General features: G+C 49.7%; 9 protein-coding genes across 9 annotated transcripts; 4 read left to right on the top strand and 5 right to left on the bottom strand.

Moving 5' to 3' along the window:
• Nucleotides 1-440: 440 nt before the first annotated feature.
• ANOM_002079 (NmrA/HSCARG family protein) lies at nt 441-1,557 on the top strand (the record flags this gene model as incomplete). Its single annotated transcript, XM_015547336.1, has 2 exons — nt 441-695; nt 751-1,557. 2 exons carry the CDS (start codon nt 441-443, stop codon nt 1,555-1,557), a joined length of 1,062 nt encoding a protein of 353 aa, XP_015411004.1.
• Nucleotides 1,558-3,077: 1,520 nt separating this feature from the next.
• ANOM_002078 (cytochrome P450) lies at nt 3,078-4,822 on the bottom strand (the record flags this gene model as incomplete). Its single annotated transcript, XM_015547335.1, has 4 exons — nt 3,078-3,240; nt 3,292-3,758; nt 3,817-4,536; nt 4,598-4,822. 4 exons carry the CDS (start codon nt 4,820-4,822, stop codon nt 3,078-3,080), a joined length of 1,575 nt encoding a protein of 524 aa, XP_015411003.1.
• Nucleotides 4,823-5,524: 702 nt separating this feature from the next.
• ANOM_002077 (cytochrome P450) lies at nt 5,525-7,282 on the top strand (the record flags this gene model as incomplete). The annotated part of the gene is made up of 4 exons (XM_015547334.1): nt 5,525-5,743; nt 5,810-6,533; nt 6,586-7,048; nt 7,117-7,282. 4 exons carry the CDS (start codon nt 5,525-5,527, stop codon nt 7,280-7,282), a joined length of 1,572 nt encoding a protein of 523 aa, XP_015410998.1.
• A 339-nt stretch (nt 7,283-7,621) lies between these two features.
• Nucleotides 7,622-9,217, bottom strand: ANOM_002076 (glycerophosphoinositol/ glycerophosphocholine transporter; the record flags this gene model as incomplete). The annotated part of the gene is made up of 3 exons (XM_015547333.1): nt 7,622-8,542; nt 8,599-8,970; nt 9,026-9,217. 3 exons carry the CDS (start codon nt 9,215-9,217, stop codon nt 7,622-7,624), a joined length of 1,485 nt encoding a protein of 494 aa, XP_015410997.1.
• A 721-nt stretch (nt 9,218-9,938) lies between these two features.
• ANOM_002075 (MoaD/ThiS family protein) lies at nt 9,939-10,256 on the bottom strand (the record flags this gene model as incomplete). Its single annotated transcript, XM_015547332.1, has 1 exon — nt 9,939-10,256. The coding sequence occupies one exon, from the start codon at nt 10,254-10,256 to the stop codon at nt 9,939-9,941; it is 318 nt and encodes a 105-aa protein (XP_015410996.1).
• Nucleotides 10,257-11,010: 754 nt separating this feature from the next.
• On the bottom strand, nt 11,011-13,286 carry ANOM_002074 (bifunctional molybdopterin adenylyltransferase MobB/molybdopterin molybdotransferase MoeA family protein; the record flags this gene model as incomplete). The annotated part of the gene is made up of 4 exons (XM_015547331.1): nt 11,011-12,770; nt 12,827-12,864; nt 12,918-12,958; nt 13,017-13,286. The coding sequence occupies 4 exons, from the start codon at nt 13,284-13,286 to the stop codon at nt 11,011-11,013; spliced, it is 2,109 nt and encodes a 702-aa protein (XP_015410995.1).
• A 794-nt stretch (nt 13,287-14,080) lies between these two features.
• Nucleotides 14,081-14,649, top strand: ANOM_002073 (molybdopterin synthase catalytic subunit; the record flags this gene model as incomplete). Its single annotated transcript, XM_015547330.1, has 2 exons — nt 14,081-14,326; nt 14,401-14,649. The coding sequence occupies 2 exons, from the start codon at nt 14,081-14,083 to the stop codon at nt 14,647-14,649; spliced, it is 495 nt and encodes a 164-aa protein (XP_015411002.1).
• Nucleotides 14,650-15,668: 1,019 nt separating this feature from the next.
• On the top strand, nt 15,669-17,102 carry ANOM_002072 (uncharacterized protein; the record flags this gene model as incomplete). Its single annotated transcript, XM_015547329.1, has 1 exon — nt 15,669-17,102. The coding sequence occupies one exon, from the start codon at nt 15,669-15,671 to the stop codon at nt 17,100-17,102; it is 1,434 nt and encodes a 477-aa protein (XP_015411001.1).
• A 2,547-nt stretch (nt 17,103-19,649) lies between these two features.
• ANOM_002071 (sulfite oxidase) lies at nt 19,650-21,663 on the bottom strand (the record flags this gene model as incomplete). The annotated part of the gene is made up of 3 exons (XM_015547328.1): nt 19,650-21,252; nt 21,309-21,379; nt 21,403-21,663. 3 exons carry the CDS (start codon nt 21,661-21,663, stop codon nt 19,650-19,652), a joined length of 1,935 nt encoding a protein of 644 aa, XP_015411000.1.
• Between the last annotated feature and the right edge of the window lie 2,260 nt (nt 21,664-23,923).

The following is a 23,923-nucleotide window of genomic DNA, read 5'->3' as shown; positions in this document are numbered from 1 at the left end:
CTGAAGTTAGGAAGTCCCATACCTTCATGGGAAACCGCTGTATAGCGCCATTTATCGTAGGTATATGGTGTGGCATCGTGGGAAGCACTATAGGCCAATGGGAAGCTGTCATCGAATGCGAGGGCGGCCTATCCATGCACATAAGGGCGTAATGTTAACCTAAATAGATGATGACACGAGCTGCGTCCTACGAGCCAAACTCAGATACTCCAGGATGTGCTTAACGCAGCTCGTTTGATGCCGCCGTTCATTGCGTAATGGTGCTGCCTGCTGCCTGGAACTCCCCTTCTATGGTTGTCAGTTATCTATAAAGTCAGGCCCAGATGCGCAAGTTCGGTTTTCGGAAACCAACTCAGTCTTCCTGTTCTTTTGATGATATCTACCAATTCATTACGAGACTTTGTCTACTGAATACAGCGACTCCCCGACACCATTTCGTCATGAGCTCAGATCGTAAGCTCATCACCATCTTTGGGGGTACAGGCAAGCAGGGTGGTTCCGTGGCTCATTCGCTGCTTCAAAGCTCGGACTTTAGTGTACGTGTGATTACTCGAAACCCTGAGTCTGATGCCAGCCTAAAGCTTGCTGCCCTCGGAGCCGAGCTCGCTCAAGGAAGTGGATTTAGTAGCGATGACATGTTGTCAGCATTTAGTGGTTCTTGGGGGGCATTTGTCAACATCAACTCTGATGACAAGGTGGGTATGGCTTATGCTACCTCGACAGAGTCAAACCGTTAACAGGCGTATTAAGGTCTTTACTACTGAAGGTGGGCCAACAGAGTTCGACATGGGCAAGATAATCATTGATTCTGCTGTTCAGGCTGGTGTGAAGCATCTCGTCTTTAGCTCTGGGCCCCCTTGCACGGAGATGACAAATGGCCAAGTACGGATGAAGGCAATGGACAGTAAGACCCCTCATCACAGGACTGTGGACCGGAGTAATAAGAATAACCCCTGGATAGTGAAGAACAAGATTGAGAATTACGTAAAGAGCCTTGAATCTTTCGAGACCTTTACCCCTATTGGCGCCGGCTGGTTTCTAGAAAACTTCCTCGGCAAAGAGGTCGCTCCTGTGTTCGGTGGATTTCCCTATTTCCCTGATGACCACGGATACCTTACTTTCAGAGTACCATACTGGGGTGGAGATGAGCATGTTCCATGGTTAAGCGTCTCAGACGACTTCGGAGATATTGTTCAAGGTATCTTCCTGGACCCTGGTCGATGGAACGGTCACTTCGTTCACGGTGTCAGCGACATCCGCAGTTTTGAACAGGTCGTAGCGGATTTCGCCGCGGTTACAGGACGCAAGGCGCGGTTCCAGCCCATATTACCCACATGGGAGGCATTTGATACGCATGGAATCCAGGAGCTTGAGGACGTGAAACTCATGTTTGGCTTCACGCAGCTGACAGGCGGCCGATACTTCGGGCCGGAAGCCACGGAGGTCGATACCGCCAGGCAATTGAAGCAGATCACAGCGTTGAAGTTGGGTCGGCCGGAAGAACAGCACAAATTGACTTCTGCGCGTGACTGGTTTGCTGCGAGATTTACAAACTAGGGTATTGCTCTTTGTGATCTATGGACTCCTTGCTCAGGATTGTATAACGGGCTGGTGATATGGCCCGAGGTACCTAGTTGATTATTGTATCGAATGGACGTTAACTTTTATTGGGACAACCCTGAAGAGAGTAGTACAGTACGCATGATTGTCTTGAAGCTTTCAAATAGAACTCTATCCAATTATAGATGTCTCGTCTGGATTGTGCTGTCGTTATGGATCAGGCCCGCCAAAGCCAGCGGCTGCATATACGCCACTAATATGCCATGTGTCATGCTACATGCATATTCAGACCTGAATAGGACAGGTCAGGAAGGTCCCAATCATCTATCACAAGCATAGTCGAGTGTCATAGAGATTCATGCGTCTTCATGCACTACTAGTAAGACCCGTAGCGATCGGCCGGAACTCAAGCGCCAAGGGTCCAGACATATTCGTATTCAACGCTCCTATATCGTCCTATTGGAGGATACGAGGTCCGAGTCTGACAGTGAACTACATCCTTCCAGCACATAAGGCCACCGTTGAGTTTGACCTTAATGTTCCGCCGCCCTGCATCTCATCACACAGACCCACCGAATAAGCATTGATCCACCATGAGTGGTTATTACTGTGGTTGTGGATGCAGTAGTGGCAGTGTATATGTACATGTTTCCTGTTCTGTCTACTCACATACCGGATTGACTTTCATGCTCAATGATTCTCTAAGCCGCTGACCTTTCAATATCATCTACCAAGTGGAGTCCCCTTGTGAAACCTCACACATCAAACATTGTGGTTACAATGCTTTGTATTACGGCTAGCCCGTACAAGACTAGAATACGTGGCCGGTTGGAGGACTAAGTTGCTTTCCGGCTTCAGTCGGAAAGGCCATGCAGTTGGCATATTCCGACCCATGGATACCGTGTGCTACATCGGCTGCCGATCATATTGAGATCCAGGCAACCCGGTTGCTATCGTACCACCCGACATGTCTCTGCCACCTGCAAGTTTTGAATTCAATACTTGGCACATAGTTCAGCGACCTCGTATAGAATGCATCTCCTGATTCTATTACATGGCTTGACCATGGGTCAAGCATATTCAGGTTGGAGGGTTCTGTCGGTAAATGTATAGCCAACTTCGAAATGGATCTAGTGGACACCGTCACATTGCACAGCGGCTGAAAGTTCATTTCCAAGACCTCGGGCTAAGGCGGAGAATCATAAGCCTGACCCTGAGGCATTCATTGTGCAGGATGGGTCTATACGGATACGAATATGCGCTGTAACCATAGCTACTGTTGTACGATCGATACTTTACCACCAACCCCGTTATATGACGTTTCCATCTGCATGATCATATAGCAATGATACACTCTGATATTTCCCTTGCTCTACGGCCTATCGGAATCTACGCAAACCCATTTGACATCTGAAAGTCGGGGTGGAGAAGATGTAAGAACCTGTCTTGTCTATTGCCCCCTTTGCCTCCTTGTGCAACGACCGCACTCCCCCAAGGATGGCATAGCCCAACTGTATTCAGTTCCTCCTCTTGATCCGAATGATGTGGGATAAGTGGGGTATGTTGAGATCCGCAAAAACGATATTGTCCGGGCGTTTGTCCAGTGGCTGGATGTCATAATTGACGATGATGTATGCAATGACAATCTTCATCACCTGGAACGAAAACCATCGGCCGGGACTGAAACCTAGTTAGCGTAGATAAGGTGGAATAACGAACCGAACTCCCTACCATGCATGTCGCCCATGACCAAAAGTCAGATACTTCTCATTCGTCAAAGGCAACACCGGTGCTTTGCCGCTCCCAGCCCCAGCCAGCTTTGGAACAAAACGGAATGGTTTGTAGGTCTGTGCATCATCGTAGAAGTCGTCGTCTCTCTGGATGTTGCCGGACAAAACACACAGCCAAGTCCCTGTTGGGACCTTCTGTCCGTCAGGTAGCACAACCCCCCCACGACGTACAACCTGGCGATGGAGGGATCTCGGTGATAACGAATTCATCCGCAGGCTCTCCCGAATGGCGCTGTCGATACGATTCAGTCCGTGTGACATGGGCTGACCAGACTTCTTGCTTGAAGCGAATACTGACTTTGCTTCCTCACGGATGCTATCAAGGTAAGCGTGCTCCGACTCGGAGCTCAGCAGATCAAGAAGTACATTTGTGCATGTCGTCCAGAGATTATCTGTTGGTAGGAGGGCCTGTGCGCAATCAGCCAAGATCTGGGAATATACCAAGGGACTAGGTTGAACCACGTACCAAAATTCCAAGCCATGTTACCATTTCGCTGGGGCTGACCGACTTAGGCCCGACCCCGGCAATCACGCTATTTGACATCCAGGTTATCAGGTCCCCTGGCTCGCCTTCGAGTAAATTGTCCTTCGTCCTATCTTTCTCTTTCAGCCGCTCCATCCGTTCCTTGAATAGTGGGGACAGGTATGATCGGACCCGAAGGACATAGTAGTAAACTGGCAAACCCGCGAGCAGCGCTGTAACCCGTCTGAGAGGCCAAGGTGTAAGCTGAGCTGCGAACACCATAGCAGTTCCCAAGGAGCGGGCATATCCTTTCACATATGCCATATATGTGGGGTCTCGACAGAGAGGAAGTCCCACATAAACGCGCTGCGTCGCCTGGTACATGATCCTTTCGAAGGCTTGAACCATATTCACCTCTTCCCAAGAGTCCGTCTGACCGACAATCTCATCCATGATGTGCTGCACTTCTCTCAAGACATCCTGCTCTGTCTGTGCAACATTTCGGGTGAGATCATTCTGGAGGACTTTGGCGAAGGAGTGCAAAGCTGATGCATCGAACAATGGCCAGATATACCCCAGCGCATCAGTATCGTCACTGGCCTTGGCGTGAGACAGGATATCCTCTGGTTGGGTGACCAGCCAGCGCACATGCTCCGGAGGTAGGATGACTTGAGGGCGAAAGTTGATGTTCAGCATTGCAAAAGACTGTCCATTTTTGGAAAACTGTACGGCCGAAAACGATAGCGTAAGCCTTGTCTTATATGGAAGAGTTAGATGGACGCACCAATTCGTATCCTTTTGTCGAGGTTTTGTTTTTGGCGTTGGCCTCATTCAAGCATGCCCGAAGTGCTGATAACGGCCCTCTTCCATTGATTGGTGATTTTAAGGACGATGGCAATCTAGCGTAAGCAATCCATGGACATAGTAGGAACAAGGACACAGCAATACAGGTAACTGCTGAGGCTAATTTCAAGACCCCAGCGACGATGGTATACTGCTCTTCCGTCATTGTGGATGCTATGCGAGAATTGACAAGGTTCCTTGTCTATAATATGTCCTTGAGCTTCTTTAATACCTCCAACCAACCCCTAGACTACAGCGAATGTAATGCTTCACAGTGCCATTGAATATGTGCCGAGTGCAGGATATCTCAGTCTTGATGGAATGTAGCCGCTTTCCCATGCTAAACTCAGTCATATGCAGAGTCTTTTCCTTCACTCACCCATTCAATCTCCTTTTCCGGCTTCTCCTTAGGACTCATACTGTTTGGTTCAAACTTTGTATCTGTGCATTACAAAAATATCCTAGTCATTGGACGCCTATTATTTACTGTGTGGAAGATTGGCTGCAGATCTTGGCACGCCAAATCACACTTCATGTTCGTATTTGACACATTGCGACCAAGCCCCGACGCAAGGGAGACCAAATTTACCGTAGCATAGAGTGTTGGGTAATATATGATTACGCCTGAGTCTGGTTTTGTATCCCTGAGCGTCACATTTAGAATACAGTCGGCCAGTGGTTCCAGGGAACCGGTCAGCTTATTCAACCCTAGGCGTTCAAGAGCAGCATGTTCTAAACATTTGATTGTCTTCCTGGTTGTCAGATTCTTTCGTCGAGGATGGTATCTAACGTAGGCCCATGTCCTTTTACATTAACACTCAGTAGCAAAAGGCTCTATCGAGATTGAGAATTCACACACAAAATTAGAATGCAGGCTGAAAACATGGCAACCAGCTTAACAGCTCAAATGCTTGTCGCCTCTCTTTGTGTTCTGGCTTTTGTTCTACTATGTCCTTGGTTTGGTTATCTCAGGTTGCCGTCATCTATGCGATGGTGGCCCTCAGTTCCTAGTGGACCTCTTTCTGCTCTTAGATTAAGTCTCAAGGAGTACAGCGGGTCCAGATCCAGCGAGAATGGCTATAGAAAGGTTGGCACATGTGTTGGACAGCCCTCTATTCACATGCTAACGAGTTCCTTTTCTGCGAGATTGTAGTTCTCCACACAGGCAGAGCCATTTGCACTATGCAACCCAAGCTTCTATCCCCAGGTCTTGCTACCACCAGAGCAGATCCCATGGCTCCTGAGTCAACCAGAAAACGTCCTGTCCCACGAAAAGGCCAACGAAGATGTCCATGCGCTCCCATTCCTCGCCCCAGCATTCGACAACTACGACCATCTTGAACTGATTAGGGCTATCCGGAACGACCTTACTCGAAATATCCCGAATACTGAAGACGCATTTCTTGATGAACTGAGATATACCACAGATGAAGCACTCGGCCCTCCCGGTGACACTGTATGGAAAGAAGTTAATCTCACTACAGTATTGGACAGCGTAATCTTCGGAATATGTCTACGGCTCTTCTTCGGAGTTTCTCTCTCCAGGAATCGGAAGTTTGTCTACTATGTAAAGGCATTTACTCGGGTCACTGGAGCTATGATGCTCTTCGTGTCTCAATTTGTTCCCTGGCCGCTGAAGTCCGTCGTTGGTCTCGTTGCCGGACTTCCCATCTATTATTACTGGGTGCGTCTCATTATATACCTGTATCCGACATTCAAGGAACGCATACAATGCCTGAGAACCAAGAGAGAGACTCCACCAGCAGACATGGTCACATGGATGGTTGATCTGGCCATGAGCCAGAATCCAACACCAAGATTGAACATCAGCGGTCTCATAGTCCGACTTACCCTCATTGTAAGTGCATATATCAGCGGTATTTCAGTCTCAGGATAAAATTAAAGCCATACTAACTCCTTTATCCACAGGTATTCCTCCCCGTCGACGTGCTCATAGCAATGACGGCAAACTTCTTCCTCGACCTCCTGAGCTCCGACCCGACTCCCGATACTACCAAACCCTACGTGAAGAAGCCACAGCATCATTTGCAAACCGGGACAAATCCCAGCCCATCTCCCAATCAATGCCACAGATGGAAAGCACCATTCGGGAAAGTCTCCGTCTCAGTCCGTTATCCGACCGCATGCTATCCCGACGGGTCGTCCAAAAAGGAGGCATCACACTTCCTGACGGGCAGTTCCTGCCCCGTGGTACCTGGCTTGCCGTAGCCGCGGTTGGTGTCCATCATGATGAGCAGACGTATGAGGATCCGGATGAATATCGGCCCTTTCGCTTCCTTTCAACGGATGATGAAAAACAGGAATCGAAGGCGATGATGATCCCGGTGACGAGTGAGAAGTTCTTGGCTTTTGGGCATGGGCGGCATTCTTGGTAAGTGGTTTATCCACACTGTTGATTCCAAATAGTGTTGGTAGAAGGATGGTGATTGACTTGTTTAGCCCTGGTCGTTGGTTTGCAGCTCATGCGATGAAGCTTATCATTGGGTATGTATTGATCAATTATGATATCCAGCCCTTGGATAAGAGGCCGGCGAACTCCATTGTTGGTCAGACTATTTTTCCTCCACTGGATGTCAAGATTCGTGTGCGGCGGAGGGAGTATTGATAGCTTGGGGTGGCTGAGAGGTGGTTGAGGGCTTTGATAGATGTATCGCAGGTATAATCTCAGGTTGGCCTACTAGATAGTTGCTTGTATGTGTTACTTGGAAGTACATTCTGGTTTCAATGACAGTTTAGTTGAGCTTGTATGAATGTTGAAAACAATGCCTTAATTAACTAAAGGTATATGACAGACATAAGGTGCTCTATCATTGATCTAGCGGATATACTTTTAATTTGTCGACATAGCAAGTTGAGTTTGAGCCCACCGTCCCAGAAGGCAGCAAACATTTCCATCACCATATCTTCATCTTAACACCAATCTATTAACAATATCATGAATGTCCTAAGCCTTCTCCATCGGAAAGCCATTCTCAGCCAAGAACTGACTCAACTCCCGATCCTCCTCCTCCAGGTTTAACTCACTACTCTCCGGCAAGAACCAATACACGATCATGCCGAGGATAGCAACACCACCCGCCAAGTAGAAAGTCGACTGCTTGCCCGCCCTCTCCTGCAACGGCGTGAAACACTGCGTCCCAACGGCGGCACCCGTTCTTCCAAATGCAGTGGCAATACTGTACCCCATTCCACGCATGGCGGTGGGGAACGACTCCGTTGAGATTAGTCCGATGGTTGCGCCGGGCCCCATGTGACCCAAGGCTTGTAGCAGGCCGTACAGGACCACGAACGCGGGCATATTCTTTGATAGATGAGGGAATGTGCCGCCGATGACGAACCCCAGTACCATGTAGCCGGCGAACCCGAGAATGCCGGTATATCGGCGGCCGATTGCATTGGTGAGCCAAGCGCCTACGATGACTCCAGGTATTGGGAGAGCACCGAGGATGACCTGCCAGATTGCCGTGGTCCGGATGTTGTGGTCCTTCACCAGGGAGTTGATGATCGTACTGGACATGATGCTGTTGGGGAAGTTGATGAAGTCATAAAGGAAGAATGCGAGGGATGTGGTGAACAGACGCCATCTATAGCGTTTCAATAGGAGGAGGTAGAACTTGAGGGGACGTTTCTGGTGTTTGAAGTTCGAGTAGTGGAATAAGGTTGAGTCGGTCATGAAGAAACGCAGAACCATGATTATTACTGGCAATATCGTGGCAATCGAATATATCGCGTGGAAGGTGACTGGGAGGTTTTCATTGCTGGCGATGAGGCAGATGAGATAGATGATCATCTGAATGGGCGCAGCTGAAGTCGCCATCAGCGTCGTGAAGGAAACAAACAGTGGTCCACGGTATTTCCTTTTGAACTACTAAAGTTTAGTATATCTATGCCATAGGTGAACAGAAGCAGTGTCTGCCTTACGTCGTCAGATTCCTCAATGCCAGCCGCTGCGCTCGGGGGATACTCGCCCCCAACACCGAAGCCAGCGATACCTCGCACTATCACAAAGTACCAGAGCATATTGCGCGTCGGATGCACTTGGAGCGCGAGTGTAGACATCAGAGTTCCGATCGCGACGAGACCAGAGGTGAATAGTAACCCTGCTCGACGTGAAAACATATCTGATGTGTATCCCAGGGCGAGAACACCCAAGATGGCGCCGATTAGGAGCGAGTTGCTGATGCGCGTCTGCATCTCCGAAGGGTATCCATTCGTGCCTAGGAGCTTTTTGAAGATCACATTGGTAGGATTGGCAAGACTGTTTTGGAACCCGTCGCTGAAGTTGGCGATGTACTGCATGAAATATCAGTTCTCGCTCCATGCTTCGCGCCAGCAAGGTTCAACTCACACAGCTGACAATGGTCAAATTACTTTGCAATTTCGTGGGGCGATAGGAGTCCCGCCTGCTGGGGTCGGGAGAATTGTCATAGACTAGTGTGTCTTCTTTGACTGTGGTTTGCGTGGCTTCATGCTCCTTTCCTGCCTCTACGGGCGCATCGGCCCTGGCGTCTGCCATTCCATTCTCTGGATCGTAGGCCATGGCGAATTATGACAGGTGAACTCCCGCACACCGTAACCTGAGCTCAAGGCAGTCCAGAATGTTTAGAAGACGCACTGTAAGCACGACGCTGATCGAGATTTAAATCATTTTGCATCAGCAACTAGGAAAGGCTTCGGTTTCGGGCGGTCTCCGGACTAGGGCTACGAACCCCACTGACGATAAGAAGTGTGCAATCAAGCAACCTAATGAATCGGACCCACAGGCACGGTGGCGGTTAATCTCTTCCTTGGCTGGTACATAATGTAACCATTCGAGTTTTGTGGCCTGCATGAGTATACTTGGTTGTTGTTATGAGGCCATTGCTCTCCTGGGCTAAGGTAGCATGACATATACAGCCTCAGTTCATGAGAAGGGGGCGCTTCGTAGAAAACCAGACCATTCTTACCTGGAGGAAATATAACTGAATGGGCCATTCCAATAAGTCAACTGCCAATCACCCAGCTAGGTACATTGCTCGCAGTTACCGTGGTGGAGTCAGCGCTCGGGCCGAAAACCGGGACGGCTTCGCTCTCTTGTATGCATGCCTCATGGCCTTACGGGGCATACCTTGGTTTAGTTGTGAGTTGCTTGATATCCATGACTCTCGATTTTATATAAATCTAATGCTGCATATGCACGCTGTGCAAGTCAAAGGTGGAGGCTTATCTTTGCAGGAAAACGGTCTCATCTCTCTCATATCTAAAGTGAAGTGGAGACAGACTTACCCCGAACTAACTGGGGGAATAATAGCTACTTCATCACCGTCCTTGATAATCACCAGGCCCTGATTTTGGCCCTCCGGGGCAGCTTCCATATCGCGGAGTTTCGCTTTCTCCTCCTCCACATCCACGTATTCCACATTAACACTAACCCCACAACTCGTTAAAATCTTTTCCTCAATCCCAGGATACTTGGATTCCAAGACATCGAACAATTTCGCCAACGGAAGTGGTGCGGGCAGAGACTCTGTTTGACGGCCCGTATAGCTCGATGCGCTGGCGAAGTAATGAACCTGGAAGGCCCCGGTCGCTTGAGCCATGGTTGGCGAATTTATTTCTTCGTGGGTATTTTCGTCTGTGGTAGCTCACAGGTTTACCCCTAGATTAATTAGCAAAAGAGGTTTCCTTTTTTTTTTGCTTGCCGTGGGGTGATATAGTTACCAAAGAAGCGTGGGATCAACAAGAAATTTCTCTCGGTTGGCAGAAACGTGCAAATTTGGTGTCTAACCGCTGGATAACACTGTCCACACCAATTAGCAAATCATCTGGCTTTATCTCCGCGGGCTGTGATTGCACCTCCGAGCAAGATGGCCTGAGTCTGCCGAGCACAGACCCTAAGGACGAAGCTAAGGCTGCGCCGTATGTCCCAAGTGGAGTCGCTCTAGCCTGGCGTCTTTTCCGTCTTCGGCAAGACTATGGAGCGAATCATGGCGGCGTCGTGTCGCATTTCGTTGCAGTTTTTAGATGGCTTGACACGGCACGCCCTGAAGCTACGAGCGAATGATAGTCGAAGTATTGCTCTGTCTCGTCATCGCATATACAGATAGTTGGATTGGCTGCTTACCTGTCCTCTCGGACTTTCTGATTTACCTTGCCAGTTTGGTGGCTGGGATTTAGGTTGACGCGAGCCAATCCTGCAGAGCTTGGCTTCGTCTTGATATGACGCCAAGCATACTATAGGACACTAATATATATTCTTCAGGCCAGAAAGATCAACGCATGAACGATCCAGTCATATTGTCAACGGCGCAATAGTATTGGACTAAATGTATAAAACCACCTAAAATCTACACATCATACCCCTGACCGGATAGGGCCCATAATCAACGCTTCTACCAGCGTTCCCTTTTCAATATATCCCTGTCCGGGTTTCAATACCAAGAGAGCATTCGCATGCGCAAGGTTCCCAACCCTCGAGCTCCGCTGTCCTGTAACACTAACCCCCGTGCTACAAGCATACAGCAGTCCATCCGCTTGGGATGCCCTGACAATGGCACAATGATATTCCGTGCGCTCGCGATTCAACGGCAACTGATGCATCAGAGTCACCGTCACCACAGGAAGTCCCGGTATTGGGCCGGACCCCGAGGAAAGCCTTCCCTGGCCCATCCCCATGAGCTTATGCAGACAGGGTAGCACAAACAAATGCAAGCTGACCAGAGCCGAGGCGGGGTTCCCGGGTAGCGAGAAGATGAGTTTCTTTCCCCATGTTTTCGGTGCATCGTTCGTTTGAGATGGTGACCGCTTGACGGGGATGCTGGCAAACGTGGTTGGCTTCCCGGGCTTCATGGCGACACGACCAAAATGCACCGTGCCGCCAAGGGAACGCTCGATGGTGGGCTTCAGGAGATCTAATTCTCCCATCGAGACACCGCCTGTCGTGATAATTACATCGATGCTGTTTTCTTCCTTATTGACCGCATTGCGTAGCCGCTCTTCGAGCTCACCTGCAGGGGTATCAGGGGCGATACCCAGATCAACGGTGGGAAAGCCCCAAGATGAGAGACATGAAAGTAGGGAAAGCCGATTAGAATCACGGATCTGGCCACCATGAAGTCTCTGGGGATCATCATGCGGGACTAACTCATCTCCTGTGCTCATAACGCCAATACAAGGCTTCTTATAAATCTTAACTGTGTTAGTGCCGGTTGCTGCCAGAAGGCCGATTTCACCTCCGACGGGTGTGATAATATCGCCCTTTCGAAGGATCCTTGAGCCCAATTCAATGTCACTTCCGGGTTGCCGTACGTTCTCGTTGGGCTTGATATCATCCGTTAGGATTTCCACCGTGGCCTCCTCGGTGCCATCTGGTGTGGAGGAATGCAGAACAGTGTCTTCAACCATAACCACCGCGTTTGCGTTGGGAGGCAGTGGTGCACCAGTAGTGATACGCGAGATCGTCCCGCATTCCAACGGGGGAGCGATGTCACTAGCATTTGCGTGCGCAACAGAGGCAACAGGAAAGATGCCCTTGGTTCCTCTAGTAGTAGAAGTTGTACTATCTTCATTCAAGTTAGGAGCAATCACTGCATATCCATCAACAGTACTAGCCCGATAAGCCGGCACGGCCTCTCCAGCGTAGACATCCTCAGCAATCACGGATCCAACCAAGGCAGGTGTCACTGGGGCCTCAACGATGACTGGATCAGGAGTATGGTTACTGATACGCCAGAGAGCTTCGTCAACCGACAGCATCGGATATGGGGATAGGCGATTCCGTCGGCTTGGCCCCTCGCTCGTGTCATTTGATTTTGCGGTCTTATTTCCGTGATGCCGGCCACAATCACTATGTCCCAGTTGCGGTTGGTGGTTATGGGAATGCTCGGTGCCGCTCCCTTGATTATTTTCCGCAGTGACGCCGGCTTCTGCTTCAAGTTTCTGCATGCCGCCAGCGTGTAGAAGTCGGGAGTTTGCCCCGGCCGCCTGTATGCACGCGTGAGGAAGAAGCTTTACAATGGCCTCAAGGTTCTCTTTCGCCCCCTTCGGCGACCCCGGGAGAGTGACTATCAGTGTACCATTCCGTACTCCTGCGACAGGCCGAGACATCATCGCGACTGCGCTTGAGATCAGTCTTATTTTCGGCAGAGTAAATGATTACGCTTGGTCTTACATGGCGTGACTTTCAACGATGCATCCAACATGCCATGCCTTGTTGCTGCGTGTCAGTGCCAGCCGTAAAAGACATCGGAGACCAAACATACACAAGTCCAGGGGCATGCCGATGCAGGAGAGGAGTTACCGCCTGTGTCTCAGAGTATCAGAGCTGGGGTTATGCTAATATTGTCTGTGTTTCAACGAACCTCAGGCGTATTGTCTCGAGTAGTGAACCCTGTGCCACCACTGAGGAGCACTAGATTCACGGCATCTTGCCCGTCGGTCCAGTCACATATGCTCCTTTGTATATCGAGTATATTATCGGGGACTATGTTGGCGAATGGTGTCTTCCAGGGACTTTGGCCTGTGGCTAGTAATAGTGGTGTTAGAGCATCCACGACCCTATCGGTCGACGGATCCTCGGATGCAGTATCTGATATGATCAGTATTGCGGGTTGTAATGCTGTGTTCGCCATGGTTAACCAAGTTGATCAACGGAAGTAGAGTATGTTAGACCCTATACTGGCGCAGAATGAGTACGGGAAAGCAGTCACTCTATATTGACATGGCCAGGAGAGCATCTAAGACCTGACAGGCTACATATTGTTTGTCAGACCATAAGTCCTGCTCTATAATTACAAGACCCCTTGAGTGTGAGGCAGTGGAGAGCTCAACGCCCAAGATGCCCCACTACTCTCCGAATTCCTTCTCTCATCGTGCGTGCATTACAATGCCTCTATTTGTCTCACTCAAGGGAATCAGACGGGAGATCAACGGCAAGACACAAATGTAACCTCATCGACGTCCATTTTCAACAACATAACCCGGATTAAAAACGACCTTTCACCGCGAAATCTCCGACACGTCGCTGAAAAACATGCAAAGCGACCATCTCCAAGGGCATTAGTCTGCCAACAATCCCTCGCATGAGGGTTGACATGCATCACGTTAGGTTTTCTGTAATTGGTCGATTAGTTGTTCCCAGAACAGCCTAGCGCGGGGTCACGCTGCCCCACCGGTTTAGTAGCTTCGAACCCTACTTTGCAGAATACGATCAAGAACAATTGCCCCTCTTCAGCTTTGGCGCATAGATCCACTGCCTTGGGCGATTTATCTTACCGAGTCTTGGGTCTTGTTTGTGATAGATAGGCGGCTTGCAATGGTCCAAAGAAGTGTAGTGTACTACCAGTTGTAAGATCATAAGCAGAGCAATTGAGGACTTTCGCACTTGAATATATATCTTCACCACGTTAGACAGCATTTCTTCAAAATGGACGTCTCAACAGCAACGAGTACAGTGTCGTACCCGTCGATACCTTCCGAAACCGAAAACTCGACCCCCGCTCACCTTGACCGGTCTACATTTCCACGCACCGTCACTCTACCCGATGAGAAAATCCATATCGAATTGACATACGACCCCCTCAGTGCTGATACAGCATTATCCTACACCAGTTCCCCCGCAGCAGGCGCAAATGTGTTTTTCCTAGGGACACGCGAAATACATTCGACGGGCGTGCCGTAGCTCAGCTCAGCTATACATCCTACCCACCACTGGCATTGAGGACCCTGACAGACATCGCGCGACAGAGCAAAGAGAAACACGGGCTCATCGCCGTGAGCATCTCCCATAGGCTGGGAACTGTGGCCGTTGGGGAGGCGTCGATTTTAATTGCTGTCAGCTCGGGGCATAGACGTGCGGCTTGGAGAGCCGCCGAGGAGATCCTGGATGAGTGCAAGGCCAAGGCCGAGATCTGGAAACGTGAGGAGTTCGTTGGTAGCAAACCGGAGGACGGAGAGTGGAGGGCAAATAAGGATTGGGATGGGGAGGGAATCTAGTCTCACGTCGATAATGCCTATTGTTTACGGATGCGGGTGATTTAAGATTAGAGTACAAAACTCTGCAGTGTCAACTGATGCTGTCAAACTTGTCATATGAATAAACTCGGCTATAAGCAGATGGAATGTGGGTTTTTCCGCATTGTGTTAACACTTGGAATTGTAAGAATGCAATTGTACTAGTAGACATCGAACTATCTTGAGAGTATAATATGAGCGAAGAAGCAGTAGTGCAGGTTGATCACATCAATTCAATTAATTGATCATGCCCAAAGAGTGTGCGTTCTTGAATATGCAAAGATCCGATTCCCTGGTGGCAACTTGCCCTCGACATCATTACGTATGACCAGGCTTAACGAGAACCCTGCATCTGGACCCTTGATAAGAGCAAGGCATACCCTGTGACTAGCCTATTTATTAGCTCTACCTTCCTACAAGGGCCAATGCACCCGCGACTGCCACACAAACCATATCGTACCAGGCGTCGAGTCAATTCAGTAGTCAATGATGTTTGGTGTGATGCAGGGGTGAATTATTGGTCAGTTAGACTTGCCAGAAACAGCCAGAATGGACATTTCAGCCAGTCAGATTGGTTTAAGCTTTCCTTCGTGTTTTGACCCACGGTAAGTGGGATACTAGACCTCTCCTCCAAGTTCTGCATTGAGTTCAGCAAGCGCCTGGAACCCAGTCGGAGAGGCGCCGCCTGTTTCCTTCTCAGACACGCCAAGGCGTCTAGGCTTGGCAACAGTATTAGTTATGCACCAGATATAACGTCTAGAACTGCTACTGGTGTGCAAGGGTAAAATAGTCTTTGGCCATGTAGCTAGTGACATATTTCTCCACGGACGAGGTCGTTAAAATGTCCGTATAGGTGCGGGGTACTGATTCAGGTCTTCGTAGTAACTGTAGTGTCCGTCCTTGAGTGTAACCCTGCGAAGTATATAATTACCTCAGATTTCCCATGACTTACGAACGAGTTAGTGATCAATTGCTTTCAGGCGTGGCATTCTTCCTGCAAAATGTGGACCTCATCGCGAGACTACCTCATGCTGGCCATGCTGGCCATACCCCAGGCCCACTTAGTGTCTGCGGAGAGAGTGCTGGGTGTGTACATTTTCGCCCGCCACGGGGACCGCACCCCTAAAATACAGGGCAACACCCAGCTTACGGACCTGGGATATAGTGAGGTGTTCATGACTGGTAGCTACTACCACAACCGTTATATCGATTCAAACTCTTCCCTTCAGATTGAAGGTATCAGTGCGGATATCGTCAATCTAAAGCAGCTTAGTGCATCTGCGCCATCTGATACTGTGCTGCAGAACTCGGCCATCGGCTTCCTGCAGGGTGTTTACCCTCCAGTTGGCACAATTGCAAGCCAGGAATTGGCCAACGGGACTACGGTGGAGGCGCCACTGAACGGGTACCAACTGGTCCCGCTCTCGCTCACCACCACCGGAACAAACAGCGAGGACAACACATGGCTCCAGGACACCACCAAGTGCCAGAAGGCCAAAGTCAGCAGCAACAGCTACTACAGCTCGACACTGTACAAGGATCTTCTGGCGTCCACTCAAGACCTCTACACCTCCCTCACGCCCGTCCTGAAGGCCCAGTTCTCCGAGTCTGACATTAGCTTTAAAAACGCCTATTCCATTTGGGACTACCTCAATGTGGCGAGAATCCACAACTCCAGCACGGAGAACATGCCCACCGACGCTCAGTTCCACCAGCTGTTGACCCTGGCCAACATCGAGCAGTACAACCTGGCCTACAACTCGACAGAGACCGTCCGGGCCATTGCCGGTGCCCAGCTGGCCGGAGAGATGCTCGATGGGCTCCGCGAGACGATCAGCACACAGGGTAAGACCAAGCTGAACATCCAATTCGGCTCCTACGGCACCTTCCTCTCGTACTTTGGGCTTGCCCAGCTCCCCAAGGCCAACTCTGACTTCACCGGCATTCCCGACTACGCCTCTTCAATGGCATGGGAGCTGATCACCGACTCTACCAGCGGGTTCCCCGACCCAGCTGACATCTCCGTGCGCTTCATCTTCCACAACGGCACCATCACTGGCTCTGGCGAGCCGACTGAGTTTGCCCTCTACGGCCAATCGAGCGCCACCATCTCCTGGACTGAATTCGAGAAGCAGACCAAGAGCATCGCGGTCATGTCTACGGAGGAATGGTGCAGCGCGTGCGGCAATACGGATGGAAAATGTGCCACCTCGTCCTCTGACTCTGCCAGTGCTCAGTCGACCGGCAGCAACGATAATGGGATCTCTAAAGCTGTTGCCGGCGTTATTGGTGCCATGGTTACCCTTGCGGTTATTTTGGGCTTGCAGGCGGCTTTCTTCTTGTTGGGTGGCTTCACGGTTGCCAAGAGGAGAAAGTCTGCTGCGGGAAGTATTTCGTCTGATACCACGGAGGCAAAATTTGTTGAGCATCGTTGATTATCACGGTCAAGACAAATGGTTCGGTCGTGGGGGTTGTTAGTCTGTAGGGTGTTAAGTCATCGTTTATGAATATGAGCCAGCGATGTGCAGAAAAGGCTCTGGATGTATTTACGAGAGATATATAAGTTTAACGTGGACTGTTCTTGTACAATCTCCTGATGCGTTAATTCGTACTTTGAATATTCCCAATGCAATAGTATCTCCTAGACTATCACTTCTCGGCTTCTTAGAGAGAGCTCTGCCTGGAAGTAGACTGTAGTTATAAACATCAATTATCTTACTTCATTGCTTTACAACCAGAGAGTAAGCTCCCAGATAACAGTATCTGGTAGAGTAACCGTTTATTAAAATTTTCTCCAAGGCGAATATACAATACCTGTGAGTCATGCACAAGAGTAATACCTCTACCGGATATTGGGAAGATCGACAACCTCAATGTAATTACCTCGAGCGGTTGCTTAGATATGTATCGCCGTCTAGATGCTGGCTTTATTAGAGGACCAAGGGGCGGCCCGAAGAGTGACCCGCCGGAATATTAGGGACGTGCTAAATGATTTACACTAAGGTTGTTTCAGTATTTATTCAGCTATTACTTGGAACTATCTACGACCTATATTGATCATCCATAAGAGATGCTTTGCACTTGTCATAATAGAGGGACAACCTGTTAACCATAGGAAGGGTTCACTGGGACGAAAAAGGCATCGCGTGGTCAGATCGAGACCTATTTGTGACACGGACGATCTCCCCAAGTTTCTCCATTCCCCCTTCCCCCCTTCCCTCCTCTGTATATATGCCCTTGCCAAAGTACTGTACGGCTACGCCTACAATCATATGTGTTTTCATTACGCCGCTACTCTCGAAGAACATAACTGGGTTGGCGGAGGACTTGACGCGTATGTCTACCATGTCACGCCAACTATTGTAGTGAAACAAGTTCGTCGCGACCGAACCCCGGAAGAAAAGCCAACGGAGCATCTTTCCCTCAAGGATGTCGCGTTTTAAAAACGTCTTAATAAGTGCCAGGCGCGATGCGCGAATATTGTTGAATGTTTTCTCATTCTCCCAGACCATCTTTTTCGATCATACTGCACGCATAAGGCCATCGCCCCTCGTTTCTATGAACGCCAGGAGCGAGAGACAGGAACGAATGGCGTTCGCGGGCGTCTTATCAAGGTTAAGGAGTACGAGGATCCTGTGCTTATCGCTCGGTGGATACAATAAATCACGTCTGCTCTTGAATATGTCGAGAGGATGGGATTCTGTCATAACGATCTACATGCAGGCAACTGCCTTCTGGACAGAAACTTCAACTTGAAGTTGGGTGATTCTTGGTCGTGCAACCATTATTGGACAATTACTCGAAGGTACCCTGCCTCCACGGGCCCAACTAATACGTGCTGGGCCATTGGAAGGCACATACGGTTTATGTTCCGCCAAAACGGAACGGTTTGCGGCTGGCACACTTGTATACTTCATGGTATACGGCCATGAACCCTACGACGACATTGTCCTAAGCGCCAAGGAATGGGATCGCCGATTTGGGGAAATGGAGTTTCCCGAACTTAACCGCCATGAAGTATTTGATGGTCTCATTTCGGCTTGTTGACACAATGTTTATCCTACGATGGCTTTGCTAACGTACGACTTTGAGCGCAAAACAAAGCATATAGTCCGGAATACAGATCCCATCTCCATTGACTCTGCTAAGGAGACAAAAACCTGCGAAGCATTGGTTCGCCGAGGCTTGCTGGGACCTGAGTTGGCTCTCCGCTTTCAGCCAGTCTGGCGGAGATGTCTAAGTGCTATTGTGCAGAGAAGCATGTTTATTTGGCAATGCTTCCTACAAAGACTATCCTGGACCTGGCCTTCATGATTGGCTGTGGCTTGTGGCATATGGGTCGCGGAGATGCTGATAGCCCATCCCGGCCATTAACGAGTGACTTCGAATTTCGGGCGCGAATTTACGAAAGATACCTACCTTACCTCTAAGGAGCGGCTCTATTCAACATAAGCTACCAGGCCGGCTAACACGATTTCATCGAAGTATCTTCACTCATGGTGATGTTAAATCTCGCAATGTCATGGTCGGTGATCAAATTATTCTCACCACCTTTATGGGAATTTCTAAGGTTAGATAGGCCTAACATTAACGTCATTAGTGTCTGAATGCCGACATCGAATTGAAGGATGAACAGTCTGTCCAGACTCTCGCTCAGCTGCCGTGAATCATATCTAAGGGATGGATATTTCAATCAGTATATATATACGTTTACCTTTTCTATACCCCGGGACCGAGTACTGAGTTAAAGCAGGCCCTGAGCGAGTCCTATTTTAGGAAGGCAAAGTCACCAATTTCTACACAAGAAGTATTCATAAGTTATGAAATCGATTAAGTTGAGCATGGTAGGTTATTCTCTTCTATAGTCCAATCTCTTTGTGGTCCCGTGGCGAGCATATTTCTATACAAACATTACCAAACAGATAGTGAGCAAATTCGATAAACTGTATATTTCTGGGTACAAAATAATAATCTGATATTTCTCAATTTAGCATATACTTGCTAGCTATACCATAACGCAATATTATCCACCCCCACCACTCTTCGTCGTAAAAGTCATAAGCGAAAGCTGCCAAAACAATTGCCAATTTTGGATGCAGCGTACTAAACCGCTTCATTATCCGCATCTCTGGGGTACTTCTTGAAGAAGTCCTTGTATTCATCCCAGGTCTGGGTCGGGAGCTCTTCGGGCCATGTGATAGGGGCGATAGGCTGGCCATGAGCTTGAACATCTCGATACGCTCCGCAGTCAAGGGCCGGCTCTTGTTGATGCTGTAGACGGAGATTCTGTGCGCGGAGCTAGTGACATGCAGACCCCAGTTCCATGCCGCACGGACAGCCAGGGGCTGCGTGTTCAGGGCGTTATCCCAGCAACGGCACACAATTTCGATCCATCCCTCCACGTCGCAGGGCAGCTCGATCTCCCAGGTACGCCAGGTCCACTGGCCTTTCTTGGACATGTTCTCGAGCGGCACGGCGTACCAGCTGAAACCGCCATCGGCTGAGAGCTCCACGCGCTCAGGCCATCGGCCACCACCGGAATAGGCCCAGCCCTTGCAGCGGATCTTGCCGTTGTGGATCACGACTTGGTTCTTCCACGGGGACATGATGGCAGAGCTGACCGGCATCTCCTGGATCTGGATACCATCCGTGGGGCGCTGGTTATGCTTGCCAACCTGCTGGTTGAAGTAGAGGTATTCCTTGCTCTGAACCGGCGCCAGACTGGGGGTCTCAATGGCCTTGATCCGGTACAGCCACTTGACACTACGAGCACCAATGTATCCCATCACCATCACTCTCAGGGGGTATCCGTGGATCTTAGGCAGAGGCTCGCCGTTCATCTCCCAGGCAAGCATCACTTCGTTGGCCTTGACCTTGGACCAGGGCACACTGACCAGGTAATTCATCACTTCGTCGTTCTTGAAGTAGGTTTCGGCACCATACAATTCAAGGTGCTTGCCGCCCTCCAGAAGGCCGCCACAGTCTTTAATGACCTTCTTCAAGCTGATACCGACGTATTCGGCGGTTCCGATGGCACCTTCAGCCCAAGGGGCCTGAGGGACCTCGTCACCCTGACCCGCATAGAGGCTGATCTGCTCGATACGACGGGTTCCGGAACACTGCATGGTAATCATCTTCTTCATGCGAGGGAACTTCGATTCATCCATCAAATCATCCAGAGTATATGTCTTGGGGTTCTTGACAAGACCATCCAGCCTCAGGAAGAACTTGTCCTTGTCGATCAATGGAATACCGCCGTGATTCCGGACGAAGTGAAGCGAGTTAGGCGTCACTGGCTGGGCAGTGGTGAGTCTCTTGGGAGGCTCGCCGTTGTAAGGGAATTGCAGCAGATGGAGCATCTCGGGGTGCTTCTCCTTCAGGACGGTGTTCCATGAGTCTTCGGGTACGTCCGTCAGCTCACCACCAATGGCATGATGCCACTGTTTCCAGTGCGTTCCGGGCAGCACGGGGTTGGAGTCGGGGATAGGGCCCATCTGGAACTCCGGGTTGGGCGGGAAGGCCTGGGAGGTGAGGATCTTGTGGGCGGCCTTCTTCCTCTCGGGGTATTCCTCCCACTCGACATATCTGAGAATCCATTAGTATCTGATTCACACATACACAATTCACAGAGTCAGCATTACCCTTTCCATCCCTCGAGCTCGCGAGGAAACAACTTGTTCGGATCGCCAACCGCCTTGATGGCCGCCTCGTCCTTGGTCATCTTACCATCCATACCTTGGGCTGGATGTAGACGGTCTCGGAGCCCGTTTGGTCCAGGAACGGCAGCTTGGCGGCATTGATACCCTGCTCGATCTTCCACTCATCGGGGCGGTTCTTCACGCCCTTTGGCAGGTCATTCGTGGACTTGGAGGCGGGTTGGTCCTGCATTTTGCCGGTGGACTTGCCCTTCTGTTGATGGGCGTCGTGCGAGAGTCTGTGTTCAAGGTGCTCGACTTTGCGCTCGACCTTGCGTTCGATTTTCTTCAAGTGGGACATGGTTTATATTTTGCTGCGGGACAGTGCTAAGCGACTTTGACCCAGCAACGCAGTCTATTCTTATATACTACGCAACGTCAGGCCGTGAGTTGGAGCGGGGCAAATCGGCCTTCCGCAAGTGGAAATAGTAATACACCAATCATGTAGCTGTGGGAACAAGGTTCCGGAAACAGTCCAGAACGTCCCAGTCTAGGGCTTAACTCTCTTCACACTCGACGACGTCTTCCCAACGACTCCGATCTCTCTGGGTCAGAGAAATTTCCGATCCGGTGGAGCTGGCGTGGCTACCAATGACGGAGATGGAGAGGATCATCATCATCACCTCATACTGCCGTGTGGTGGGGCACGCTATGATTAGGAGGATGAAGCTAGGGATGACACTGGAATGTGCAAAAACAGTCGACAGCCTCCCCGGTGAATCTAGGGCAAGGGTGGCTGGTTGATGCATCTTCATTAGAGAGCTCCTTTCTGCTGAATTCAGCCGTCAGGATGCATTGATGACAAGCTGTCAGTCATTGAGTTCGAGTGATGTATCCTAGAAGCTATACTTCTTCCATTCCACGGTACTCATGCGGGATGCCCACCCCCAGGGCTTGGCCCTAGGGCCCTCCCCTCCATGGACCCCTACATACCGCAGCGCAATTGCCAGACACCGTCAAGCTGGAATCAATTCCCAATTGGAAACCTCGGCGAGTGGTTCCGATAAGCTTGGCTTCCCTGATCGCTGCAATTGGACGGTAGGAACCCACAACGGTGGAGGTGAAGCGAAACAGCTATTCCCCGATAAGCAGTTCACAAACAAATTGTCTGCGTGCACGGTCCTCTATTATGATGCAGCTCACCGCAGCCGGGAAAATCGCCGGTCGTGTTCGAAGTTTAGGAATTGCGCCACCTCATGACGGGGGTTTAACTTGTTGAACCTACTACAACCGGCGAAGATGATCTGTCAAGTGGTGGTTCTGCGCCGAGAATGAACCAAGTTTGTCGGATTGCAAAGGAAGGGCGTTGATTGGTGGATAGGTCCTTGGTACTTTTAGTTACCTGGGATAGCTTTTTCACTCTGGAGTGTCTTGGTTAGACAAATCCTGTTGGAGAGAGTATAATCGTAGTGTGCGAGAAAGTGTAACTCGATCGATCGGTGGTGCAAATGCCATCAATTGGGCAGTTGGATTCCAGCGTTTACGAGGGGTAAAAACGCCGAGACAGTGCTAGTTTTATTATGCAATCACTAAGATATGATTAGCACATCAGCTGCATTATGCAGAGCCCGACGTGGCATCATATCCTCTCTGCAATTCCCCTCCTCGACCACCACTTGCACCACGTGCATGGATATTATTCGCAGCGAAACGGTCAATCGGAGGCACTTGAACTGTCGGCTCGTAGCGATCGGCTCCGTACCAATGGTGACCTCATAGTGGGCCTTCCTGGGAAATGAAAAGTAACTTGGTGGTCGTGATAAGGGTCTGGCCAGTCAACCGCAGCCGATGTAACCCTAATTCCCGATAGTGATGAAGACGACGGTCGGCACGAAAGCCAAGCCCAGTGTGCAACGCATCCCAACGTCAATAGTCTTATGTCAATGGGTCGATGGCTTGAGAAATAACGTTTAGCACCATGGAGTCCACTGCTCAATGCCATTGTCAAGTGCACATGATATGTAGGCCTCGTTGTTCTTTCAAGTCTCGTAGAATCAGGTATCACGCGGCAATCTACAATGAACTTAGCAAAGGGTTTGTTGGCCTAAGCTTCTTCAGGTAAGAGTACTACTGCAATACTACTCTACTGTGCCGCCGCCTTTAGGCAGGCCTCTTGTCTCAAGGTCCAGGAAAGGCACTAGTACATTTACCATTACGTTGGGAATTGTGAGTTTTTTCTCTGGAAGAACGCTGGTCAATCATTGAATTCCATCTGTAGCCATAACCTGGAAATATACTTACTGGATGAATTAACAGTAACACGAAGTGCGTCGCTATGTATATGACTTGATGAATTGAAAACAACATATTTGAATACCACTCCCATCCAAATTCAATTACTACTGTGGTCGTGTTTCATTCAACAATATGTTTTCAACCGACTAGGGTACATCATACCACACTAAGCTTGCACTGCGAGATTTAATTGCGTATACCTTGTTATCTTCCATAGACTACCCTGATACGCAAAGATATCGCATATTCCTAGCCAATTAAAACGCTACCAATAGCGACTAGTCCATGCTTGCACCGAGCTATGTTCAAAGCAGAAATACTGTACA

This window comes from Aspergillus nomiae (genome assembly GCF_001204775.2).
Source record: "Aspergillus nomiae NRRL 13137 chromosome Unknown contig00019, whole genome shotgun sequence".
Lineage (NCBI taxonomy): Eukaryota > Fungi > Ascomycota > Eurotiomycetes > Eurotiales > Aspergillaceae > Aspergillus > Aspergillus nomiae.
Note: the sequence above shows the minus strand (reverse complement) of the source record. Positions and strands in the feature narration are given on the sequence as shown.